Source organism: Schistocerca cancellata, chromosome 4 (assembly GCF_023864275.1).
Source record: "Schistocerca cancellata isolate TAMUIC-IGC-003103 chromosome 4, iqSchCanc2.1, whole genome shotgun sequence".
NCBI lineage: Eukaryota > Metazoa > Arthropoda > Insecta > Orthoptera > Acrididae > Schistocerca > Schistocerca cancellata.
In genome coordinates, this window is record NC_064629.1 from 505,822,626 (window position 1) to 505,847,053 (window position 24,428).

The 24,428-nt window shown below is 43.1% G+C and overlaps 1 protein-coding gene across 1 annotated transcript in view; it reads left to right on the top strand.

Annotated features, from left to right (window-relative positions):
• Positions 1 to 24,428, top strand: part of LOC126184291 (putative uncharacterized protein DDB_G0285119) — a 153,827-nt gene that overhangs the window by 61,613 nt on the left and 67,786 nt on the right. The window contains exons 6-8 of the mRNA XM_049926669.1: positions 12,113 to 12,199; positions 16,511 to 16,588; positions 16,980 to 17,042. Coding sequence (XP_049782626.1) covers positions 12,113 to 12,199; positions 16,511 to 16,588; positions 16,980 to 17,042 — 228 coding nt within the window. The remainder of the gene's footprint in view (positions 1 to 12,112; positions 12,200 to 16,510; positions 16,589 to 16,979; positions 17,043 to 24,428) is intronic.

Sequence of the window (24,428 nt, forward strand, 5' to 3'; positions counted from 1 at the left end):
AAGCAGTGTTCTATTCCGATCAGGTGTGTGAGAAGGCAATGTCTCGAAGGCTACACTCGTGAAACTGAAATGGACTTACCATTAACTTACAATTAAAAATACAGTGAAAAATACATTTGTAGAAGATGGTGAAAGTGACCCACCGCAACATCAAGACACAGCTATGCATTCAGATACACACGGCGTAAAGTTCGCATATCGATGGAGGCAACTTTACGGCCGATGTTTCTTTCAGTTTCTGTATTGTGTGTGGATTTGTTTCATAGACCTTTCTCTTCAAGTGTCCCCACAGGAAAAAATCAGATGATGTTCGTTCTGGCAAACGCGGTGGTCATAAATGTTTGCTGACAGTTCATTCCCCAGCGAAGACATCATCGACTCGTTCCAGGGATACCTTAGACGTGTGGCATGTTATTCCATTTGGAAGAAGCAGTATTGTCTTTCATGTTCAGTTGGTTGTTCACAAAATGTATCAAAAATTTCCGTATGTGCAACTGTGTTGACGGTAGTGTCAAAAAATATTGGACCAATGATGCGCGACACCGCACCAAACGCCAATTTTTTCATCATGGAGTAGTTGCTGACACACGATTTTAGTATTCTCCTTAACCTAGTATCTCGTGTTCTGTGAATTCACGTGACCGGAAAGATGAAATCATGCTTCTCGTGATGTAATGGAAAGGATCTAACAAACCATCACTGACGTTATTCAGAAGCCACACGTTTCTGACTATCATCCGTCCCTAATTGCTGCACAACCGTCACACGACATGGCTTCAAATTAAGAGTTTTCAGTATCCGCTGGCTAATCCTCTTACTTACCATGCACGTGTTGGGCCAATTTGGGTGTAGATTTCTTTGGGCTCTGAATAATTCTTCAGCAAATTATACAGTAACGTCTGGTGTGCGAACTGAAGGAATTCTTTTTCGTTTTACATCTTACACAGATCCGTAGGTGCGCTAATTTCTTATACAGACTCCGTATTGCCCTATTTTCTGGTATTCCCCTATACGGATACTTGATTCCGAGAGTTTCGCGAATTTCCTTCATCGAACTTGTTTTCATATATGCTTCCACAATTTCAATTCTTTCTTCTATCGAGAAAGCCATTTTGCAAACCACAAAAAAAAGTGTAAATTCACTTATGAAATAAAATGAAATGCTGACGAAAAGTGCTAACAATTGATTATTGCATAAACTGTCCGTTGTTTTAGCTGCTTACTCTATTTCATTATATACTGCATTCGCATCCAAAGGGGGGGGGGGGGGGCGTGCTTGTTTTAACTGCGCCATCCTGTATAACTGCGTCAGTAAAAATATTTCCTTAAGTTTTCGTAAGCATGCAAGAAATATCCGGGAAATTAGGTCGGCCTGTAGAATTGACTGGTTGACTCGTAAAACAAAACATTTAATGTTGTGACCCGTATAAAATCAGGGAATTTGACGATAGCGCTGTTCGCCGGCCGCAGTGGCCGAGCGGTTCTAGGCGCTACAGTCTGGAACCGTGCGACTGCTACGGTCGCAGGTTCGAATCCTGCCTCGGGCATGGATGTGTGTGATGTCCTTAGGTTAGTTAGGTTTAAGTAGTTCTAAGTTCTAGGGGACTGATGACCTCAGATGTTATGTCCCATAGTGCTCAGAGCCATTTAGATAGCGCTGTTCGAAGAGTTTTTAAATCTGTCATTCTACCATACGTGCGACAAGAAAAATTTCTTCACATTATTGATTCTGGGGAGGTTAGACTGATCAGCTACTTTACGATCGGATCTTTGTAGATGAAAGTAAAGCATGCATTTGCACCGTAAAAATTACCCCACCCAAATATACTACACTTTTACAACCCTCTGATGTTCGTTTTTATAAGCAGGTTGAAATTTTTACAGAAACATTCAAAATGCTCCCGACGTCATAGAGGCTAGCAGGGAAATCGCTTCGAGAGAAGGTTCCATAAAAATATATTATTTAATTTTGCATCAGTTTAGTGCACCTGCTCTCACAGGGATGATCATATACACGTATTTCGCAACGAAGTGAATTGAAGAAAGAGCAGTCTCTCTGAATTTAGAGGAACTGCTTTTCACGATATCGCTACTGTAAAGTCCGTATGTCTGCATGGCAATATCTTTCTTAAAATGTGCGTGATGGTCCACCAATTTGTGTTTCGGTTGCTTCTACGACAAATACCATCCTGAATTCAATTCTAACACAGCAAGTGACGGAAGCGATAGCGAGTAAGACGATTCTCTAATCTATTTTATAACTAACGGATTACGTATTTGAAGGAAGCTTGTTATAATAGTTGATTTATTAAAGAAGTTACTAGGGCGAAAATGACTATTTTTTAATAATTTTGTGTGACATATAATACTTAATGATATTGTACCGTGAAATTGAAGAGAAAAAGATACACAAGTATAGCTGTCCCCTTACTGCTAGCATAATGGGCGTGAATTTTAGCCGCTGGTCCACGCTGTCTTGGTTGAAACTTTACTAAAGTCACAGGTGTAGTAGGTGCGCATAAAACTTCAGAGTCGATTTTTTCGGAAATTGGAGACCGTCGCCTGAAAAGCCGCTCGCCACGTACTCAGGACAGTTCCCTCTGCAACATATCTTTGCTTATGCAAAACCCGTGATTGATAGCCGCCCAGTGCGACGTCGCTTTGTTGTGGCTTACTTGATGGGAACTGAAGCCTTGCCAAAACAGGGACGATCCAAGCCGTATAAATGCTAATCATCTCTCGACACAAGTATGCAGTCTGACAGCCACCACTTCGGAGGAAGGACCTACGCGGGTTTATGAGTCTGCATGGATCAGCTAGCCGCTACCTCTGAACTCAGCCACTGCGAACTGCAGTCCTGTTGTTCGTGCTGACTCTGATGCTGCTGACTTAGCGTTCTCCAACTGGTGGGCCAGCTGTGGGCCTACTTCAGCTGGCCCCCTACCCCGGTGACCTGTAGTTCGAACCCGCAGCCGTGCAGCCGCTAAGCCACCATCGCCTGTGCACCCAAACTCAATGATCTCTGCCTCCGCTTGCATGCGCAGGCACTGTTGGTGGAAACCGTCTCATTCACGCTGGGTCCATGGCGTGATTCCGTGCGCTCTAGCGCGCCCCATCCAGAGCTGCGTGGTGGCTCCAGGCCATAGCGTGTGCCCACCATCAGCAGCACCCTAGACGAGTCGCTTGCGTCATCGTTCCACCTGCCGAGCGATGCCGCAAGCTGCCAGTGACAACAGGTTGCTTGCTGACCGCAGCACTTTCTCGCCGCCGGTCGTATACAGCTAACGCCTTGGGGTTGATGGCTCCTCCGAGCTTCTCCCAGGGTGGTGAACTACTGGCTTCCTGATGATACTCTCCTTGGAAGGCAGCCGGATAATGTAGTCATCTTGACACATTTTCCCTGGGCTCCTCTGGAGGAGTCCCTGTTCTTAAGTGGTAAGAACTCGACGATGAAACAACTAAGTCGTACCAAGCGAGGTAGCGCGGTCGTTAGCGTATTGGACTCGCATTCGGGAGGGCGACTCAAGTCCGCACCCGGCCATCCAGATTTAGGTTTCCCGTGATTTCTCTAAATCGCTTAAGGCAAATGCCGGGATGGCTCCTGCGAAATGGCGCGGCCGACTTCCTTCTCCGCCGTTCCCCAGTCCGAGCTTATGCTCCGTCTCTAACGACCTGGTTGTCGGCGGGACGTAAAACTCTAATCTCCACCTCCTCCTACAACTGAGTTATGTCATGTGCTGACATCGACGTATTTCTTATTTGATGATACGTATTTTGAGCAGAATGACGGAGTGGCTATGGGAAGCACCCTTTCCCACATAGTCACCAAACTTTTTATGGAAGATTTTGAAGACAAGGCGCTCAGAACTTCGTTTCTAAAACTCACCTGGTTTTTTAAATACGTTGATGATACTTTTATGGTTTCGCCTCATGGAACTAATGCTTTAAATCTTTTTTTCCAGAACATTTCAGTTGTCTTCATCCTAGTATCGAATTTATAGCGGAAGTTGAAAAGTATGGCAAACTTTCATTTGTTGATGTTTTGATTCAAAGAAATGACGATGGGGCTTTGGGGGCGTAGTGTATATCCTAAAACTACACATTCTGGTCGTTATCTGCATGTCACCATCTATCATCAACCACGCCGACGCACAGGAGTCTTGCGGACTTAGGTGACGAGAGCCTATGCCATTTTCGATGCAGAAAATTTGATATTGAAACTGGACCATCTTAAAGTTGTTTTTAAGGAGAATGGTCATACCGACCAACAAACATGTTGTGCCTTCAGTTCGGACCGCCGGTGAAACCATCAGCTAAGATTACAGCCCTTCTTGGATGACCTGGGACTGAGGAAACGCGGAGTATGCATAATTTCTTGTCACTGTGGGAAGGCTTGTATTGGCCAGACTATTATCAGTACAATTCAACAATGATGCCTAGAACACGATCGTCACACTGATTTGCTCCAGCCAGAGAAATCCGCAGTGGCAGAACATTGTCTTAATGAGGGAAACAAGACGTTTTATAATGAGACTCCAATAGTTGTTCCTCTTTCTCTTTAGTGGGAACGTGTTCTAAAGGAATCCACTGAAATTAGATTACCCGATAATATTTTTAGTAGGGACAAGTGTAAGTAAGATGTGGACTCCAATTTCATCTGACATTAAACAACAGCGGTCTTCATTTAGATCAGCGAATTCTTTTAATTGGTGTGGTGCTAGCCATATATCCAAATATCGCTTTGCCTATTTCTTCCAACTGTACGCCACTATTTCTCTTGCATTTGAGGGCAGCTGTACTGCTGCTCGTGCTTGCGCGGTGAGTCGGCCGCGGTGTGTAACTCCTTCCGAACAGGTCTCGAAAGTGCAACATAACGATCGACCGCCATGTCATCCTCAGTCGATAGACGTCACTGGACGCGGATACGGAGTGGCATGTAGTCAGCATACCGCTCTCCGGTTGTTGTCAGTTTTCGTGACCGTAGTCACTACTTCTCAGTCAAGTAGCTCCTCATTTGGCCTCACAAGGGCCAACTACACCCCGCAACCAACAGCTCTCGGCAGACGCAGGCGATCACCCACCCATTTGCTAGTCAAGCCCGACAGCGCTTAACTTCTTTGATGTGGCGGAAACCGGTGTTACCACTGCGACGAGGCCGTTGGCGCGGTGTATAAAGAAGCTGGTAATTCTGCTGGAACTCAGTTACGGCGAGATTGTGCATCAGCATACTCACCTAAAGATGGCGGCCAGTTGTTTCTTTGAAATATTGTGCCAAGATGATGACGTTATCCGGCTGTATACCCGAGATGAGTATCATCAATCATTACGCTGGGAAACTCTAAATAATTACTGACTTCCTGACCTCTGACAACCCAGTTCCACCGCCCACCGTAGACGTAAACTTCCCCTGACTGAAGTAATAGCTTGTGTTAGGTGTAGTCGAGACCGCAGTTTTGTGATTTACGTGTTCATTATCTGTCCTCGTGGCCGTAAGAGCTGGTCCATTATTGACATCAAATTTTGTCATAGTCAGCATATCTTTTCAAAGAACTGGCTGTGTCGAAGTCAGATAATGTACTAATTATACTCAGTGTTCTTACTAAGTGCTCATACACTGCTGGCCATTAAAATTGCAGTAATATGAAGATGACAATCAATTCGGTTCAAATGGGAGTGAAGTGTACTACTAAATGATTAGAATTTCAGCGCAACCGCACAAAGTAGGTAGGTCTACGTGATAAGAAGTGTCCGGACACCACTATGTAATGTGCAGTTGACCATGCCACGAGAGGCGAACCCTCCAGTATAAAAGGTGGCGGGGAGTATTGTGTTGACAGAACAGAAGCAGTTACAGCAGACTTCGAATGTGGAGAAGTCGTTAGATGTCACTTGAGTAGCAAATCCATCAGGGATATTTCAACTCTTCTGAAGCTGCCCCTTTCGACTATTGGTAATGTTATTTCTGAAGATAACAGCGTAAGTCCGTCTATACACATGCATGCCCGCCCGGTTAGCCGAGCGGTCTAACGCACTGCTTTCCGGAGCGGGATGGAGCGCCTGGTCCCCGGCAAGAATCCGCCCGGCGGACTTGGGTCGAGGTCCGGTGAGCCGGCCAGTCTGTGGATGGTTCTTAGGCGCCTTTCCATCTGCCTCGGCGAATGCGGGCTGGTTCCCCTTATCCCGCCTCAGCTACACTATGTCGGCGATTGCTGCGCAAAAAAGTACGCTTTCCCTGTTTCTTCCAACTGCACGCTATTATTTCTCTTGCATTTGAGGGCAGCTGTGCTGCTGCTCGTGCATGCGCGGTGAGTCGGCCGGGGTGTATAACTCCTTCCGAACAGGAACACATACGCGTACACCACCATTACTCTACCACGCAAACATAGGGGTTACACTCGTCTGGTATGAGACCTTCCCTACGGGGCCGGGGGGTGGGGGTGGGAGGGGGGTCCACCGGGGGCCGAACCGCACAATAACCCTGGGTTCGGTGTGGGGCGGCGGAGGTGTGAAGTGGACTGCGGTAGTCGTCGAGAGGTTGTGGACTACTGCGGTTGCGTCGGGGACGGAGCCTCTCCGTCGTTTCTAGGTCCCCGGTTAACATCTGTAATGTAATACACCCCTTCTGTAATGTAATACACCCCACTTTGTGTTTCCTTTATCACTGTCACAGACTGAATGGGTTTTATTTTGCTGCTTTTATTGTTTTTTTATTTAATATTTTTGTCAGTTTTGAAGTGATTTGTACGTGTTTAAATTCAAAAAGTTTAATAAGATTTAATTGTGGTAATATCCTGCAAGAGAGAGAGTCTAGATGTATGTTGTTATGTAGCGAGTTTTGATAAAATGAGAGGACCGCAATTGTGAAAGGTTGGTTGTTGGCTGGTGGACAGGCACGGATGGTGAATTTGTTACCACTAACATACAGACAATTTTTCAATGTATTGTTGACTGTGACCAATAATGGAAAAAGTGTATTTAAATGTTAGGCGCTATGGATTCATTTTCCACCCAATATTATAAAGGCTGCGACATTGGAGTAGTGCAAAGACACGTGTATTAACGAAACTCTTTTCGAGAGAGAACGTAGACTGCCAAGTTAAAATTTCAATGTTCAGATGTGTCTCTTATCGTGAACTGCTATGTCGTGCAGGAATATGAAAGCAGTGACTGTAAAAGGACAAGTTTACCGAATGAACTGATTTTAGTATTGAGTACATAAGCCGAGATGTGTACCACATACAAAAAACTATAAAGTTCTAACATTGATTGCCAGTGCCTCTTACATCAGTGACGTTAGCAAACATTACGTCATTCAGCACGGATTACACGTGTTCTACATGGTCGACCAGCAGTGCCTCAGTCAACAAGGAGACGATACGCATTTTTACCGCATCCCCGTAATAATCATCACTCTTACGTGGTAAACTACAGCAGTATTATTTAACAAGAATTACTGCAATATACACTGACGGGAAAAATCGGAACATCAAAAAAGAGATATGCGACACAAACGAAAGTTGGTGGATGTGCTTCTACATCTAAAAGACGTCTATTCAGATTTTCCACTAGTCACATAAGAGTGGCGCTAGTAGCGCCGCAAAGAGGATGCAAATCAGGTTTGCTTTAAATACACGCTGTGAAGGTCGTGAGCGTTAGTTACGTTTGAGATTGGACTTGGTGAGTTGATGTTAAGGCGACAACGACACAATTACCAACATCTCACTGATGAACGAGGAGGTGTAATAGGGCTACGGGAAGCTGGAGGTTCCTTCTGCGATATTGCAGAAAGACTTAGCAGGAATGTAGCCAATGTACATGATTGCTGGCAGCTATGGTCACGGGAATGTACCGTCTCAAAACGACTGGGCTCCGAACTACCACTCCCGAGAGGGAAGGCCGTCTTGTTCGGCCTATGGCTCTGTCGGATCGTACTACATCTGCAGCGGCAATCTGAGCAGCAGTGCCGCAACAGACTGTTTTAAATCGGTTACTTCAAGGTTAGCTCCGAGCCAGACGCTCTGTAGCGTGCATTTCACTGACCTTAAACCACCACCATTTGCGATTTCAGTGGTGTCAAGCGAGAGGCCATTGGAGGGCAGGATCCAGCTCTGTTGTGTTTTCTGATGAATGCTGGTTCTGCCTCAGTGCCAGTGATGGCTGTGTGTTGGTTAGGAGGAAGGCAGTTGGGTGCCTGCAACCAACGTGTCTGCGCGCTAGAAACACTGGATTACACTGGAGTTCTGGTTGGGGGTGTGATGATGATGATGTTTGGTTTGTGGGGCGCTCAACTGCGTGGTTATCAGTGCCCGTACAATTACCCAATCTTTGCTCAGTCCAATTTCGCCACTTTCCTGGATGATGATGAAATGATGAGGACAACACAAACACCCAGTCATCTCGAGGCAGGTGAAAATCCCTGACCCCGCCGGGAATCGAACCCGGGACCCCGTGCTCGGGAAGCGAGAACGCTACCGCGAGACCACGAGCGGTGGACGGTCGGGGGTGTGATTTCGTATGACGGACGACAATCATCCACAAACAGCATTAACCGTCCTTCTGCTGACTGACCAAGTGCAACAGGCATGGGACTCCATCCGACAGATTGACATGTTTCCTTGCTTGCATTCAACATACTGGCGGTTACTCGGCTATTAATGTACCACTATTTCACATTTGCAGTGGCTTATCTCGCGCTTACCTGTGATCTTGCAATGTTGATCACCTAAATATGTTACTTAGACAAAGGTATTCCCGAAATTTGATTACTGTAATTATTTTTTGGTGCTGAGATTTTTTTTCCGTCGATGTATTTGTGGGCCGCCAATGTCGGACAACAATTCGCTAAATTTCTTTCGCTGAACATTATAACTGTTAGGGAACTCTCCTCTTGCGGTTATCTTTTTCTCCTTTTTAAATGATTCGTTAACTAATACTTAATTTTGATTTGTTTAATTCAGATGTAGGTTTTTTCATAGACAATTTCTTCGACAAACCTTTTATAAAAGCTAATATCGCGCTCTAACTCCTGTTTAAAAAAAAAGTGTGGTAAAAGTACCCCACAGTACACCATCAAAGATGTAAAACGTTTTTTATAGAAGATATTTGACAAAAATCTTCCACAGTGTAATACGCGCGTTAGGTACTGCTGGTATTAGGTTCGTGAAGAGATTCGAACTCCTAAGCATCTGCACAGAGCTCTGCATTATCTTTGATCATTGATATCTCTACTATTTCTTGTTTACGATCACGAAGTGCTCACTCACGCTGCTTATGCGCTTATATTTAGGGTGTTGTAAAGTTGATGCATCAAGTTGTTCTGAAAGCGGTGCTGATGTTCAAGATAATAAAAGCGGGTTAAAAGCTGGGAGCTATCTGGGGAAGTTATCCTTGCATTACTGAGCAACTGTTTCACCAGGTATCCAGTTTACCAAATTGCCAACCAGATTAAGATTAATTATAATCTTTTAATAGTCATCTTACGACAACCGGTGATATATATATATATAAGAGAATTTAAATAAAAAGAAATAAATCAGTTTATATTTGGACATTTATTTTAACATTGATCATTGTTCCATTAAAATTTCAGCAAATTAAACTTGATTCATAACTAAACTGTTGCCTTATTTAGGATTGTGCAAATGTGAGTTTGTAATCTTACGGAACACATCAAATATGGAGCCAAGATTGGGAGACTGCATACAGCACTGCATTCATAAAATAACACACGAAGAACGTTGAAACATATGCAAGAGGAAATTAACCACAACCAGCCGATTCAATTTTCACCCAAAGAAGTTACGTTCGTAGCGCAATCCTGTCCGTCATGAAATTACCACACACTGGTATACTAAATTCATACTAACTCTCTGTGAAATCTTCCCGAAAAGAATAGCTGAGGGCTACTTTGATGATTACACCACATGCTTCACGTGGTCAACTTAGTTTACACAAAGAGTGTAACTCCACAATAATTTTGATAATTAAAATAAATTACATCGAAACGCAATTTACAAAAGAAAAACCTCGAACTGGTTGCTATCGTCATACTATTAACCTGATGGGTCAAACAATTATATAAGCACATGGTACTGGTCTCACAAAGTACACCCCATGTGGGTTGAACATAAAGAAAAGTTGCTGTATTGAAAAATATTGTCAATACGAAACTTTATAATCTCACACACATTCGCATTTAAGATTGATGATCTTAGTTAGAGTTACGGATCATCGACGTGTGGTTCCACTTTACTCACAAAGTAGTGACAAAGCAACTACTGGAAGATATTCTGAACTTCACACTCGAATTACACTGCATTGCAATTTAAGATAACATAAGATATTTTAAATATAAACCTGAAACAAAGGTGATTTAATTTTCAGTTAGGCTGAACTTAAGAAATCCATTGTCCTACGGACTTAGCAGAGACGCGCTTAGCCAGAGATCTTACCACTTCAGACGCTCGCTGCAGACCGACTGGCGTGGGCCCCTACTGAGGGTGCCTCACAGATACAATCGGAAGTGACGAGAGAGGCAGCTTCCTATACCAACATGACAAGGGACAGACAGGACCATACCAAGAATAGAAATCTCTTTGTTTTTAGAAAGCGTAGCTACCTGTTCCAACGTTGGTACTACTGTTCTCCAGCAGACAGGCTTGTCTGCTACCATCAAGCATGCAACTAGAAATACATTTGCTCATTCATCCTTTCACACAGAAGGGAAGGGGAATGACAGTATCTTATCATATATACTATATAAAAGAAAGCGGATGTAGGTTCCATTTGAGACTGCGTGACATGAATTAAATGTAAACTGTGTTTTAAAGTGTAGTAGTGTGACAGATCGTTCTTGTTTATGTGTAAAAGTAACACGCTCCACTGCTCAGTCTCCTCCCAGATAGTCAGAAACACCACAGTAAATTTAGAAGTGGAATGTATGCCGTAAATGACAACAGATTTAAGAAATTAACATGAAAGGAATCCAACAGAGACCTTTCAGTGTCTCCTTGCTTGAGGTATACTGACTGTACACGCGAGTACTTGTTGCTGTAAGGCTGTCGATATTCAGGACAGCATACACCGATTCTTTTTACTTTGTTTCATCGACTAAACGAATGATATAGAAGCATATATTAGGAAGACAAGGTTACAAGGGAAGTGAAAACGAAATATTAATGTTTTTATCTCTATATTTATCATTTTTATGCACCTTTACGTAACATTTCTGACGATGAAGGCTTCCTCCTGCGAAACGCGTCGATTTCAGTGCTTTTGCATGGTAGAAGGTGGTTGAACCTACATTTCAACATTGGTTAAGATCACCTGTGTTTCGCATAGCGTGTATTTCGGACAGTCGGCATTACTTTTCTGACGTGCTATGCCGGTCTCTGTGCTCTATCTTCGAGGTCTCTTTGATGTTATCTTTCAAGAATATTACGAAACAATGCATACTTCCTGCGTTGTCGTGTTGTTGCCATGGCCAGAACATCCTTCAAGTGTATAAGAGATTGGAAACATCTGGTCGTGGGCTTAGAGACCGGTATGCCGCCATTCGCCAATCAACGCTATTGATGATTTCTGGCACAGTGTTTAAGCAGCGTGGAATGACATACTCGTACCAGTCATCCAGTTCATTTCGACTTCATGCACAGAAGAGTTAGAGCCGTTGTCGCTGTCAGTGTTGGCAGCTCTATACTAAATGCGCACGCTATATACCCAAATGTGACCTAAAAATTTACTTGTGTATTCATCTTACACTGCTGTAGATGAGAAGTAAGTAAAATTTCGTTATTGTGTTCTCCCTGTTGCAATTTTAATGGCCAGCAGTCAAGTTTCTGAATATCCGTATATTAAAGAAGGTACACATTTTCCTTTTTGTGTTCACAGGAGTAACTTAGAAAACCTGCACAACGTTGTGTGATTTTGTTTGTAATGGCAAAAATTTATGTGTGGGTGCTAAGAGCGCTAAAGTGCACGATACTTCTCATCTTATTTCATTCGTTGTCACTGATTCTCGATTGTAACTAATGAACTTCTGTATTTAGTACTGAACAGTGGCAAGCGAGAACTTTGGGTGTACTGTAATGGTCATAATTGTCTTTCTTTACAGTCCCAGTTAAAGCTGAGGCCGATGGGGATGGTGTGGGCCAGGCAGGCTACACCATGGAAAGGAAACCAAACATAAAACAGGAACAAGGTAAGTAATTGGGCTAATTAATTGGAATTTGGTAACGAGTATAGATCGTGACAGCGAAATCAGTGAAGTACCAAGCCGTTTTCGTATCAGGGCATCGCCATTCATCGGTTCGTGAAAATTGAACATTTCGAAGAAATTACAATTGAAAATAGTCTAAGCCTTCACTGTGTATAGGAAATGAGTGCCGCACAATGGCAGGACGTTGCAGGATCATCAGGTTTCTTTAAATTCGATAGTCATTTGCATATTCGAAACTGGCTTTTGTCGCATTTTTCGTTCCGTAATTTCGAAGAATAGCCTCAAGTCAAATTTACTCATTCCGAAACGTTTCGTGGTGCACACTGTAAATGTTATCAGTCTTACTGATTTTCTTCATTCCCATGTCAGTTAAATTTGCGAAACTGTCTTCACTAGAACACACTACATTTCCGTTATTTAAAAGGTATGATATTAACGGTCCAAAAGTCCGGAAACACCCTCATAAAATTCAAATGGAGTAGCAAACAAGGAAACAGAGTCCCTACACACGAGGAACGGGAAGGGGAAAACTTTATAGGCTATGGCGGCCATCTTGAAAGCCGCCATCTTGGATTCAACTCCAAAATTTCAAATGGGAATGTGGTCATGTGACATATCAAACAGATAGTGAATTTCACCAGAAAGACAATGCCGTTGTTATTTTAAACATAGCTTTATTCATTCTCGGGTTATAGCCAGCTACATGTGGTACCGGTGGGACGCTGGGCAGCATGTGTGTTATGTGCCGATGTTACACAGTCCCGAGAGACCACCAACAGGCATAGGAATGGCTCGATATGTTGTCCATTATGTTGGATTGTTAATGCTATCCTCCGAACCCAGTCCTGATGAAATTTGGCCAACACATCTGGCTGAATTTGACCACACGCATCAACAATGCGCTGCTTTAGATGATGCAAATCCCGTATTTTCACAGAATAAACCAGTGCTTTGACATGACCCCAAAGATAAAAATCCAAAGGAGTCAAATCTGATGAACGTGGTGGCCACTCCACACCACCCCTACGACCAATCCACTTTTGAGGGAACTGCACATCCAGGTATGCTCGCACATTGTGCCCATAATGTGCTGGGTCTCCATCATGGTGGAAGAATTCCGTAAATGTCCCGTCCTCCGTTAAAAACGAAGGAAACACTTCTTCATCCAATAACTTCAGATAACAATTGGCTGTTAACGTACCATCAATAAAAAGAAGGTCCAACGACTTTGGTACCCCACACACCACACCAGACCATCACTTTTTGTGAGTCGACCGTTTTGGAAGCATCAATCCAGTGCGGATTTGTGTCGGACCAGTATCTGTGATTCTGCTTGTTCACTTCACCATTGATAAAGAAATTGGCTTCATCACTGAACAGCACCTGATAGGGGAAACGTAGGTTTATCTGCAGCTGCTGTGTCACCCATTCTGCGAACTGTACCCAACGGTCTGGGTCATCCTCGTTCAGGTGTTGGAGCAGCTGAATTTTGTATGGGTGCTATTTGTGCTGCGATAAAATTCGCAGTATGGAGGTACGGCTAACCCCACATTCTTGCGACGGGCGACGAGTACTCCGTTGCGGAATCTTGCTAAATGATGCCAACACGCTCACTGTTGTTGCTTCATCGGTGGCGGATTTTGGTCTTCCAGCCTTAGGTTGATCTGCGACAGAACCTGTTGCTCGCAATTTGGCCAAAAGCTTGGCAACTGCGCTTTGACTGATGGGCTGTCTGGTTAGGTGACGACTGTTGAAGTCCTCAGCAATGACCCGTGTGCTTCTTTCTCCTGATATCAAGAAGATTTCAATGCGCTCTTCATGTGTTAAGGACGTTTTGTAACCTGTAAATAAGGAAACAATGATTAAAACGTTAGCATGAGTAAATGATACCTAACAGTTAAACACATGTAACATATCAGGCATGGGATAGACACTTTGCACCGTTTCAGACTCCATTTTATGACTTCTCAGTACGTAACACTAACGCTGCCGAGCATCCCACCGCTGCCACATGTAGCTGGCTATAACCCGAGAACGAATAAAGCTATGTTTAAAATAACAACGGCATTGTTTTTCTGGTGAAATTCTCTATCTGTTTGATATGTCACATGACCACATTCTCATTTGAAATTTTGGAGTTAAATCAAGATGGCGGCTTTCAAGATGGCTGCCATGTTGGTGGCATAGCCTATAAAGTTTCCCCATTCCCCTTCCTCGTGTGTAGGGGCTCTGTTTCCTTGTTTTCTACTTCATTTGGATTTTATCCCGGTGTGTCCGGACTTTTGGACCACCCTGTATTTGGGCATAGCCTGTTGCACAGGGTGCTTTTTTTTTTAAATATTTTAGCGATGACAGATATTTTAGAATGTACTATTTATATCAACTTAACATCTTGCACATGAGATCAGCGTAAAATGAACATGCTTTACAACAAAAGAATTTAAGACCTGAAGATGAGAGCACAGTCTGTTGAAATCTCGACTGTTGAACAGTTTTTAATTATATTTCGTTGGTTTTCACAATAGAGCTCACTTTATCCGATTCCATTGGGCTGATTTTATGCTGCTGTTGTCGTTATTGCGACAACATATTATGCTTTGGGACAGTCTTTCTTGAGCAGTTGAATTCGGGACACCTCCGTAGTAGCCTGTAGCACCTAGCTTTGCCTTGATAACGAAGGCTGTGAGTCGAGTCATGGTCGCCACGAGACGCTTAAGCCTCAGTCCAAGCTTCCTAGTTCTTAAGAGCCCAGCCGCCTCCTAAACTCACGGAAATCACTCGGACTAGAGCTGAGGTCAGATATGAAGGAAAGACTGTCCATAAAATGGGATTAATTTGTGTATTAGAGGAATGAGGGCAATTACAGTCTCATTTGTTACCCTCAGCTTGACACGGACACACATTGATGAGGTTTTAACACAAGTCCCACCGTTCATGGTCTGTTGCTTCCATTCGACAACGCGGAGATGTGGATAATGCGCCTAGGGAAATTTGCACCGAGTATTCCTGCAAACTCATTAAGTCACGCCCTGCCTGCACCCTGAGAGTCCTCGTTCACCGGATACGCTCCGTAAGTCGCCAGTGAGGTGGTGGGTCACTATTTCTGAGCCGTTTCGACACCGCCATGCAAATGACTAGCAACATAAACATCCTGCTATCGGGAGAAGAGTACAATCGATGGTTCATGTAAAGCTCAACGATTTGCCCTCTTACATACGCATATTGCACCGGTTCTATTTTTTAACGTTTAAGTCCTGCTTCTCCTACGCGAAAAATCACGTTATACATTGTCACTTTAAAAATTTTGTTTGTTCTTACTTATTTTATGATTCACGTTCCGTCCTTTTAAATATATCATAATCGTCATTGTCTTCTTTCAATAATGACAAGGATATTCAGAATTGTGATGATTTTTTTTCCTTGTCAGTACAATGTATTTGGACATAATATTGGTTACCTTTTTCTGCTTCTGAGCATTCAGGATGGTCAGTTAGAGCTGCTTAAGACAACGCCGATCACTTGAACTCGCTTCTGTAACGAGAACTGTGAAATTTGTCGCTATATTTTTGATAAATGACAGCTCCACGAAAATCAGAACTTATCCTCCTCACAAAAATTATTTTCAGACATGTTTTTCTACAATTATTTGTTGCTAGGAATTGAAGACGTTCAGTTTGAAGCTAGTGCACTACCTTACTAATACTTGGGTAGAGAAACTAGCTTCTTTGATAAAAACGGCTCAGTACACTGTAGCAGTCAGTGAATAAGCCGCAGTGCAATGGACCCAAAAGCTGTTCGTACTTTGCCTGTACAGAACTTTGTTCAGAGCTCGTGGCGTGGCCCGCCTGGTGCTGACCGCGACGAACGGTTGCGCGGTTTTAATATTCGTTTTAGAGTCGCTGTTTATCTCAGACCGAGTGACAAGTTAAGTCATTCCACCGTTTGTCTGAACAGCTGTAGGGAAACCACGAAGAACTTGTATCAGTATGGTAAGTGGGTGAAAGTGTCTGTATCGTGAGAGGTACTCCGTAGACTAAGAACTTGGACTCCTAATGGCTGCAAAGCAATGCTTAACTGGTATTTGGTGCGGAAATCTCCTTGCTTACTCTGTATATTCGATACTGTAGAATTTTTTCACGAAACGAATTTAAAATATTTCAATATGATAATCATTCAACAAAATTCTCACGCATATCTTATAGATAAATACTCAGTATACACTAATTTTCTGCGCTCTTATGTGCCGTGCAACTTCAGTTATATTTCATCGTTTTATTTGGTTTTGATTTTCAGGAGTAATCCCAGAGACCAATCATGACGTTGCAAACAATTCAGAGGATTATAGCAATGTCATAATTAAAGAGGAGATAGGTAAGCATGAATTGAGGATTTCACCGTATCATTCACATTTTAAGACATATCCAGCGGACTGAGAGAAAGTTTCACTGGCTATCTAGATTAGCAGTTAAAACTACAAAGGTGGTAACAGTAACAAATTCCAAATTTTGTATGGACTACAATAATATTATCATAAGTACCAAGCTCTACTGTATTCAAAGAATAGTCTTTATTTCATAATTTGGCAGAGTTATATGTAATTTTATATATTTTAGAAAGGTGCCTAAGGAGTAATTTCACAATTTTGTTTTATGAGGCATTTCTTAAGTAATTACGATTTTGTGCATTACTTGAGAAACGCTTGGCTTTTCTCGTTTTTATCTGGTTCTTAAGATAAAAAAATGAATTTCCCTTTGTATTTCAGACATAGGGGAAGATTATCTCGAAAAGGAGCCTGCTTTTCAGGGTCCTGCCATCAAGGATGAAGGTCAGTCTCAAGAGTCTTGTGACTAGTAGCTTAAAATATTAATCCTGATGTCAATCATTTCCGAAAAACATAGTTTAATTTGCATTTAAATATCTCAGTATTTTAGGTGCACTCGTATAAAATGGGTTACACCAATCTTTGTTATAGAAGACGACGTAACGGACACTAGAAAGCACTATACACCTGAGAAACTTATTATTGTATGATTCATCATAACAAACTCCTCCAAATGGCTCTGAGCACTATGGGACTTAACATCTGAGGTCATCAGTCCCCTAGAACTTCGAACTACTTAAACCTAACTAACCTAAAGACATCACACACATCCATGCCCGAGGCAGGATTCGAACCTGCGACCGTAGCGGTCGTGCGGTTCTAGACTGAAGCTCCTAGAACCGCTCGGCCACAACGGCCGGCTAACAAACTACTCCCTTCAGTTCTGTCCGCACTAAAATCTACAGGCATTACTTGAACAGCGTTCAATGAATAATTACATAACTTATGAAACAATTACACTATTGGATATTACACTGAAGAGACAAGAAAACTGGTACACCTGTATAATATCGTGTGGGGCTCCGCGAGCACGCTGAAGTGTCGCAAAACGACGATGCATGGACTCGACTAAGTTCTGAAGTAGTGCTGGAGGGAACGGACATCATGAATCCTGCAGGGCTGTTCATAAATTCGTACGAGATCTCTTCTCAACAGCACGTTGCAAATCATCCCACATATGCCCAATAATGTTCATGTCTGGGGAGTTTGGTGGCCAGTGGAAGTGTTTAATCTCAGAAGTGTGTTCCTGGAGCCACTCTGTAGCAGTCTGGACTTGTGGGGTGTCACATTGTCCTGCTGGAATTCCCCAAGTTCTTCGGCCTGCACAATGGACATGAATGGATGCAGGTGATCAGGCAGGATGCTTACATACGTGTCACCTGTCAGAGTCGTATCTATACGTATCAGAGGTTCCATATCCCTTGAGCTGCATACGCCCCACACCATTACAGAGCCTCCACCAGCTTGAACAGTCCCCTGCTGAGATGCAGGGTGTATGGATTCATGAGGTTGCCTCCATACCTGTACACGTCCATCCGCTCGATACAATTTGAAACAAGACCAGCCAACATGTTTCCAGTCATCAACAGTCCAATGGCGGTGTTGACAGACCCAGGCAAGGTGTAAAGATTTGTGTCGTGCATTCATCAAGGGTACTCCGAAATCACATATCGATGATGCTTCGTTGAATGTTTCGCACGCTTATACTTGATGGCCCAGCGTTGAAATCTGGAGCAGTTTGCGGAAGCGTTGCACTTCTGTCACGTTGAACGATTCGCCTTAGTCATCGTTGGTCCCGTTCTTGGAGGCTTTTTTACGGCCTCCGCGATGTCAGAGATTTGGTGTTTTACCGGATTCCTGATATTCATGGTACACTCGGGAAATAGTCGTACGGGAAAATCCCCACTTCGTCGCTACCACGGAGATGCTGTGTCCCATTGCTCGTGCGCCGACTATAACACTGCGGTCAAATTCACTTATATCTTGAGAACCTGCCATTGTAGCAGCAGTAACCAATCTAACAACTGTGCCAGACACTTGTTGTCTTATATAGGCGTTGACAACAGCAGCCCCGTATTCTACCTGTTTACATCTCTCTGTAGTTGAATACACATATCTGCACCAGTTTCTTTGGCGCTTTATTGTATGTTGTCCATGCTAATTTGAAACGTGCTGAGGCCGTTACCTTGCGTAAATGACGAAATAACTCATTTCACTATGGCGTGACTGGTACACATTGCAGGATTGAGTGCCGGCTTAAGCTGTGGTACATTTCTGAGAGATGAGAATATCAAGAGATGTGTGAGAGCTGCGCAGATGTCGCTGTGGTTAAGGCAAGGATCCCCAAGCGTATGCCAGCAGGCACCTTGGCGCTCAGCAACTGTTCTACGTGTGATCGCCACAGTAATAAAGCAAGTATGAACTGAAATTCGGGGAAAAGTATCCAGCGTTTAAGAATACGTCTACTTAAGAGTGTCTATGTGGGCTGCGGTTAGAGGGGAACAAGAGAAAACCGTTTTTGGTTTGAATAAATGTTACAACAATGAATAATAGGGAATGAAGGCTGAGGTCTGAACTTGCACATGAATATGTTAGTAATTGCTTACGATCTAATTAAAACTAGTGGGGATCAGTGAACTGAAATAGAAAGACGACACATACTTCTCTTCAGATGAGTAAAGAGTGATACCAACAGCAGCAGAAAATGATATAACGGGAGTAGCATTCGTTATGAACAGGAAGGTAGAGCAAAAAGGGAGTTACTGTGAACAGTTCAGTGGCAATGTACTTCTCATCAGAATCGACAGCAATATATCAGATATACATGCCGACGTCGCAAGCTGACGATCAGCAGATAGAGTAAATATATGAGGATACTGAACAGGTAATTAAGTACGTAAAGGGAGATAAAAATCTAATAGTCGTGGGGGAATGGAATGCGGTTGTAGGGGAAAGAATAGAAGAAATGGTTTCTAGAAAATATGGGCTTGGTACTAGGAATGAGAGAGAAAGAAGTCTAATTGAGTTCTACAATAAATTCAGTCAGTAATAGCGAATACTTCGTTCAGTAATCACAAGCGGAAGAAGTATACTTGGAAAAAGGGCAAGAGATAAAGGAAGAGTTCAGCTAGATTACATCATGGTCAAGCAGAAAGTCTGAAATTAGATACTGGATTGTAAGGCGTTTCCAGGAGCAAATAATATAGGCACAGATCACAATTTACTAATGATGAAGAGTAGGCGGACGTTTAAGAGATTAATGAGGAAGAATCAATGCTCAAAGAAGTGGAATACGGAAGTACTAAGAAGTGACGAGACACGCTTGAAGTTCTCTAAGACTGTAGAAACAGCAATGAGGAATAGCTCAGTAGTCAGTACAGTTCAAGAGGAATGAACAGCTCTAAAAAGGGCAATCACACAAGTTGGAAAGAAAAACATGGATCCAAAGAAGGTAATTTCGAAGAAACCCTGAGTAGCAGAAGCAAGAAGGAAGCACAAAAATGTTCAGGAAATTCAGGAATGCAGAAATAAAAGTCACTTCGGAATGAAGTAAGTAGAACTGCAGGGAAACTAATGCGAAATGGCAGCAGGAGAAATGTTATGAAATCGAAAAAGAAATAATTGTCGGAAGGACTGACTCAGGATACAGAAAAGTTAAAACAGCCTTCTATGAAATTAAGAGCAAGGGTGGTACATTAAGAGTGCAATGGAAATTCTACTGTTAAATACAGAGGAAAGGGCGGATAGGAGGAAAGAGTACACTGGAGTCCTCTATGAGGTGGAAGACTTGTGTGATGACGTGATAGGGGGAGAAATAGGAGTCGGTACAGAAGAAATATGGTATTCAGCATTAGAATCAGAATTTGAAAGACCTTTGGAAGACTTACTATCGAATAAGAATTATCTCGCAATCTGCTTAACAGTTCATGCATCAAGGTTACCGACAAGGATAATATACAGAAGAGCTGAAGAGAAAATTGAGGATGCGTTTGACGAGGATCAGTTTGTGTTTAGGAAAGGTAAATGCACCAGAGAGGCAATTCTGACATAGCGTTTGATAATGTCTAGACTGAATAAAATGCAAGATACGTTTACTGGATTTGTCGACGAGGAAAAGCGTTCGACAATATAAAATTGTGCAAGATGTTCGAAATTCTGAGAAAAATAGGGAAAATCTATAGAGAAAAATGGATAATAGTAATAGACAGAAAGTCATTGAGTGAAATAGAAGTAATATTCGGCGTTCCCCAAGAAAGTGTTATAGGCCCTCTATTGTTCCTGATCTGTGTAAAAGAAGCAAGAGGGAACAGTAAGAGTGGGAGACGAGGAACGAGCCCTCGGATTAAAAAGGGTGTAACACAGGGTTGTAGTCTTTTGCCCTTACTGTTCAGACTATACATCGAAGAAGAAATTACGGAAATAAAAGTAAGGTTCAAGAGTGGAGTTAATATTGAAGGTGAAAGGATGTCAGTGATAAGATTCGCTGACGGCACTGCCATCCTGAGTGAAAGTGAAGAAGAATCATAGGATCTGCTGAATGGAATGAACAGTGTAATGAGTATAGAATATGGATTGAGAGTATATCGTAGCAAAACGAAAGTAATGAGAAGTAGCAGAAACGAGAACAACGAGAAACTTAACATCAGGAATGGTGATCACGAAGTTGATAAAGCTAAGGAATTCTGATACTTAGGCAGCAAAATAATCCATGACAGTCGGGGCAAGGAGGACATTAAAAGCAGACTAGCATTGCCAAAAATGTCATTTGTAGCCAAGAGAAGTCTACTAGTACTAAACATAGACCTTAATTTGAAGATAAAATTTCTGAGAATGTCCGTTCCTCACAAGCGTCTTCTAACCAAACTGTCTGCCTATGGAATATCGCCTCAGTTGTGCGACTAGATTTGTGATTTCCTGTCAGGAAGGTCACAGTTCGTAGTAATAGACAGAAAGTCATTGAGTGAAATAGAAGTAATATTCGGCGTTCCCCAAGAAAGTGTTATAGGCCCTCTATTGTTCCTGATCTATATTAACGACATAGGAGACAATCTGAGTAGCCCTCTTACATTGTTTGCAGATGATGCTGTCATTTACCGTCTTTTAAAGTCATCAGATGACCAAAAAGAATTGGAAAATGATTTAGGTAAGGTGCAAAAAGTTGCAATTGGCCCTGAATAAAGAAAAGAAAAGTGTGAAATTATTCACATGAGTGCTAAAAGAAATCCACTAAATTTTGATTCTGTGATAAGTCACACAAATCTGAAGGCTGTAAATTCAACTACATACTTAAGGAGTACAACTGCAAATAACCTAAATTGGAACGATCACGTAGATAATGCTGTGGGTAGAGGTAACCAATTGTTCGTTGGCAGAACACTTAGAAGGTGCAACAGGTCTACTAAAGCGGCTGCTTACACCACGCTTGTCCGCCCTATTCTGGAGCATTGCTGTGCAGTGTGGGATCCGCATCAGGTGGTACTGACGGACGACATCGAAAAAGTTCAAAGATGGGCAGCTTGTTTTGTATTATCGCAAAATAGGGGAGATAGTGCCACAGAAATGATACGTGAATTGGAGTGGCAGTCATTAAAAGAAAGACATTTTTGGTTACGACGGGGTCTTCTCATGAAATTTCAATCACCAGTTTTCTCCCCCGACTACGAAAACATTCTGTTAGCACGCACTTACATAGGGAGAAAAGATCATCACGATAAAATAAGAGAAATCAGGGCTCGCACAGAAAAGTTTAAGTGCTCCTTTTTCCCTCGCGTCTTTCGAGAGTGGACCGGTAGAGAGACAGCTTGAAGGTGGTTCATTGAGCCCTCTGCCAGGCACCTTATTGTGAATAGCAGAGTAATAACCTAGATGTAGATGTAGAGAAGTGGTGTTAGAGAAGAATATTGAAAATTAGGTGGACTGATAAGGTAAGGAATCAGGAAGTTCTCCACAGAATCGGTGAGGAGAGGAATTTATAGAAAAACACTGACAAGAAGAAGGGACAGAATGTTAGGATATCTGCTAAGACGTGATGGAATAACTTGCATGGTACCAGAGTGAGCTGTAGAGTGTAAAAACTGTAAAGGAAAACCGAGATTGGAGTACATCCAACAGATAATTGAGGACCCAGATTGCAATTGCTACTCCGAGATGAACTGCATTCAGCGTGCTATTTTATTGAATAGTCCTTGTAACAGCAGTGACTCTGTTCATTCTTTTTTTACATATTAGAAATAGGAGGCGAAAACATGTTGTAAGTACATAATTAAATTAACAAATAAAACACACAAACGCTTTTCTTTCATTACGAAACAGTAACTGTCTGATGATCACATATTAGAAGAGTTGTCTCGCTGATCCCCGATGCTCCTCATACTGGAGTCGGGCACGTCTACTCGTGACATTATAAAGACCGCTCCGCTGTACTGGTCTATTCTTGTTCTAAATCAACAAATATATTAATTAGATTCTCCTACCCGGTACACTCAAACGGCGTGGGGGATCTAGCTAGGCATTTCCTAAAAGGTTAGCGCAATATAGTTTACACATCGGATGTTTCAAAAGCAAAGAATGACGTTCTTGCAGAAAGGCCCAGAAATACATTCTTATTGCCATCTTGGTAAAGATAAAACACTGTCACTCTCCCCCCCCCAGGGGGTCCACAACTCTTTTGTGGATACGTGCGTAGCGAGCACGGGACCCCGAGCTAATGTGGCCTTCCTTCCTTTCCGGGCTGCATACCTTCTCTTTCCGCATCCTTCCCCATCCCTATCTTCGCCCCTCCTCCCCTCACCTCTGGCTCTTTCCTTCCCTTTCTCCCCATCTGGGAGTATGGTTTGTGCCTACGTCCGGAGACGGACGCTCGTAAATGTACTGCATTCTTCGCCTTCCTTGCTTTTGTCTTCTTCCTTCCTTTGTCCTTCTCTTTTCCTTACCTCTTCTGTTTCCCTTTTCTCCGCTGCGGCTTTTGAGACCTCTCTTCCTTCCTTTCCCTTTCTCTTTCTTCCTCCCTGTGCGTGTCTGAAGGCCGACCCACGCCCTTCGTGCGTAGCCGGTGACGGGGTAACGCGTAATTCCCCGCCCCGGGTAGACAGGTAGGACACGTACGTACCCCCTGGTAACGGCCAGGCCCAGGGAGGGGTGATTACCCGAGCTGATACCTTCCGAAAACGCCGATTGGTCCCTCCGTCCGTTTGTCGGGAGGTGTGACCTGAGGTGTGAACAATCACCTAAGGCGGGAGTGCCCTCAGAGAGGGCCCCCACAAGGGAGGAGCGCGCCATCGGAGACGCCGGTAATCATGGGGGATTCTTCCGCAATGGTTTCCTCACCTTCCACTAAGTCTGCTCACAAACGTAAGTATACTGAGTCTCAGCCACAGACGATTCTTCCATCGTTGCCACAGTTCCTTGTTGTTTCTCGGTCTGATGAAGGTCACGACTTCTCCACGGTCAACCCTTTCATTATTCAGAAAGGTGTCGACGCAATAGCAGGTCCTGTAAAGTCTTGTTCCAGATTACGGAATGGCACCCTGTTGTTAGAAACACACAGTGCCCTCCAGGCACAAAAATTGCTGCGTACTTCTCTGCTCCACACCTTCCCTGTCCGGGTGGAACTGCACCGTACCTTAAATTCCTCGCGTGGAGTCGTTTATACACGCTCCCTCGATGGATTGTCTGACGAAGAAATTCAGCACTATCTGTCTGACCAGGGCGTAACGGCAGTTCATAGAGTAATGAAACGGGTTGACACGAACATCATTCCAACCCGCACTGTCTTCTTGACATTTGACACAGTTCAACTCCCATCGAAAATCAAAGCAGGCTATGAGATAA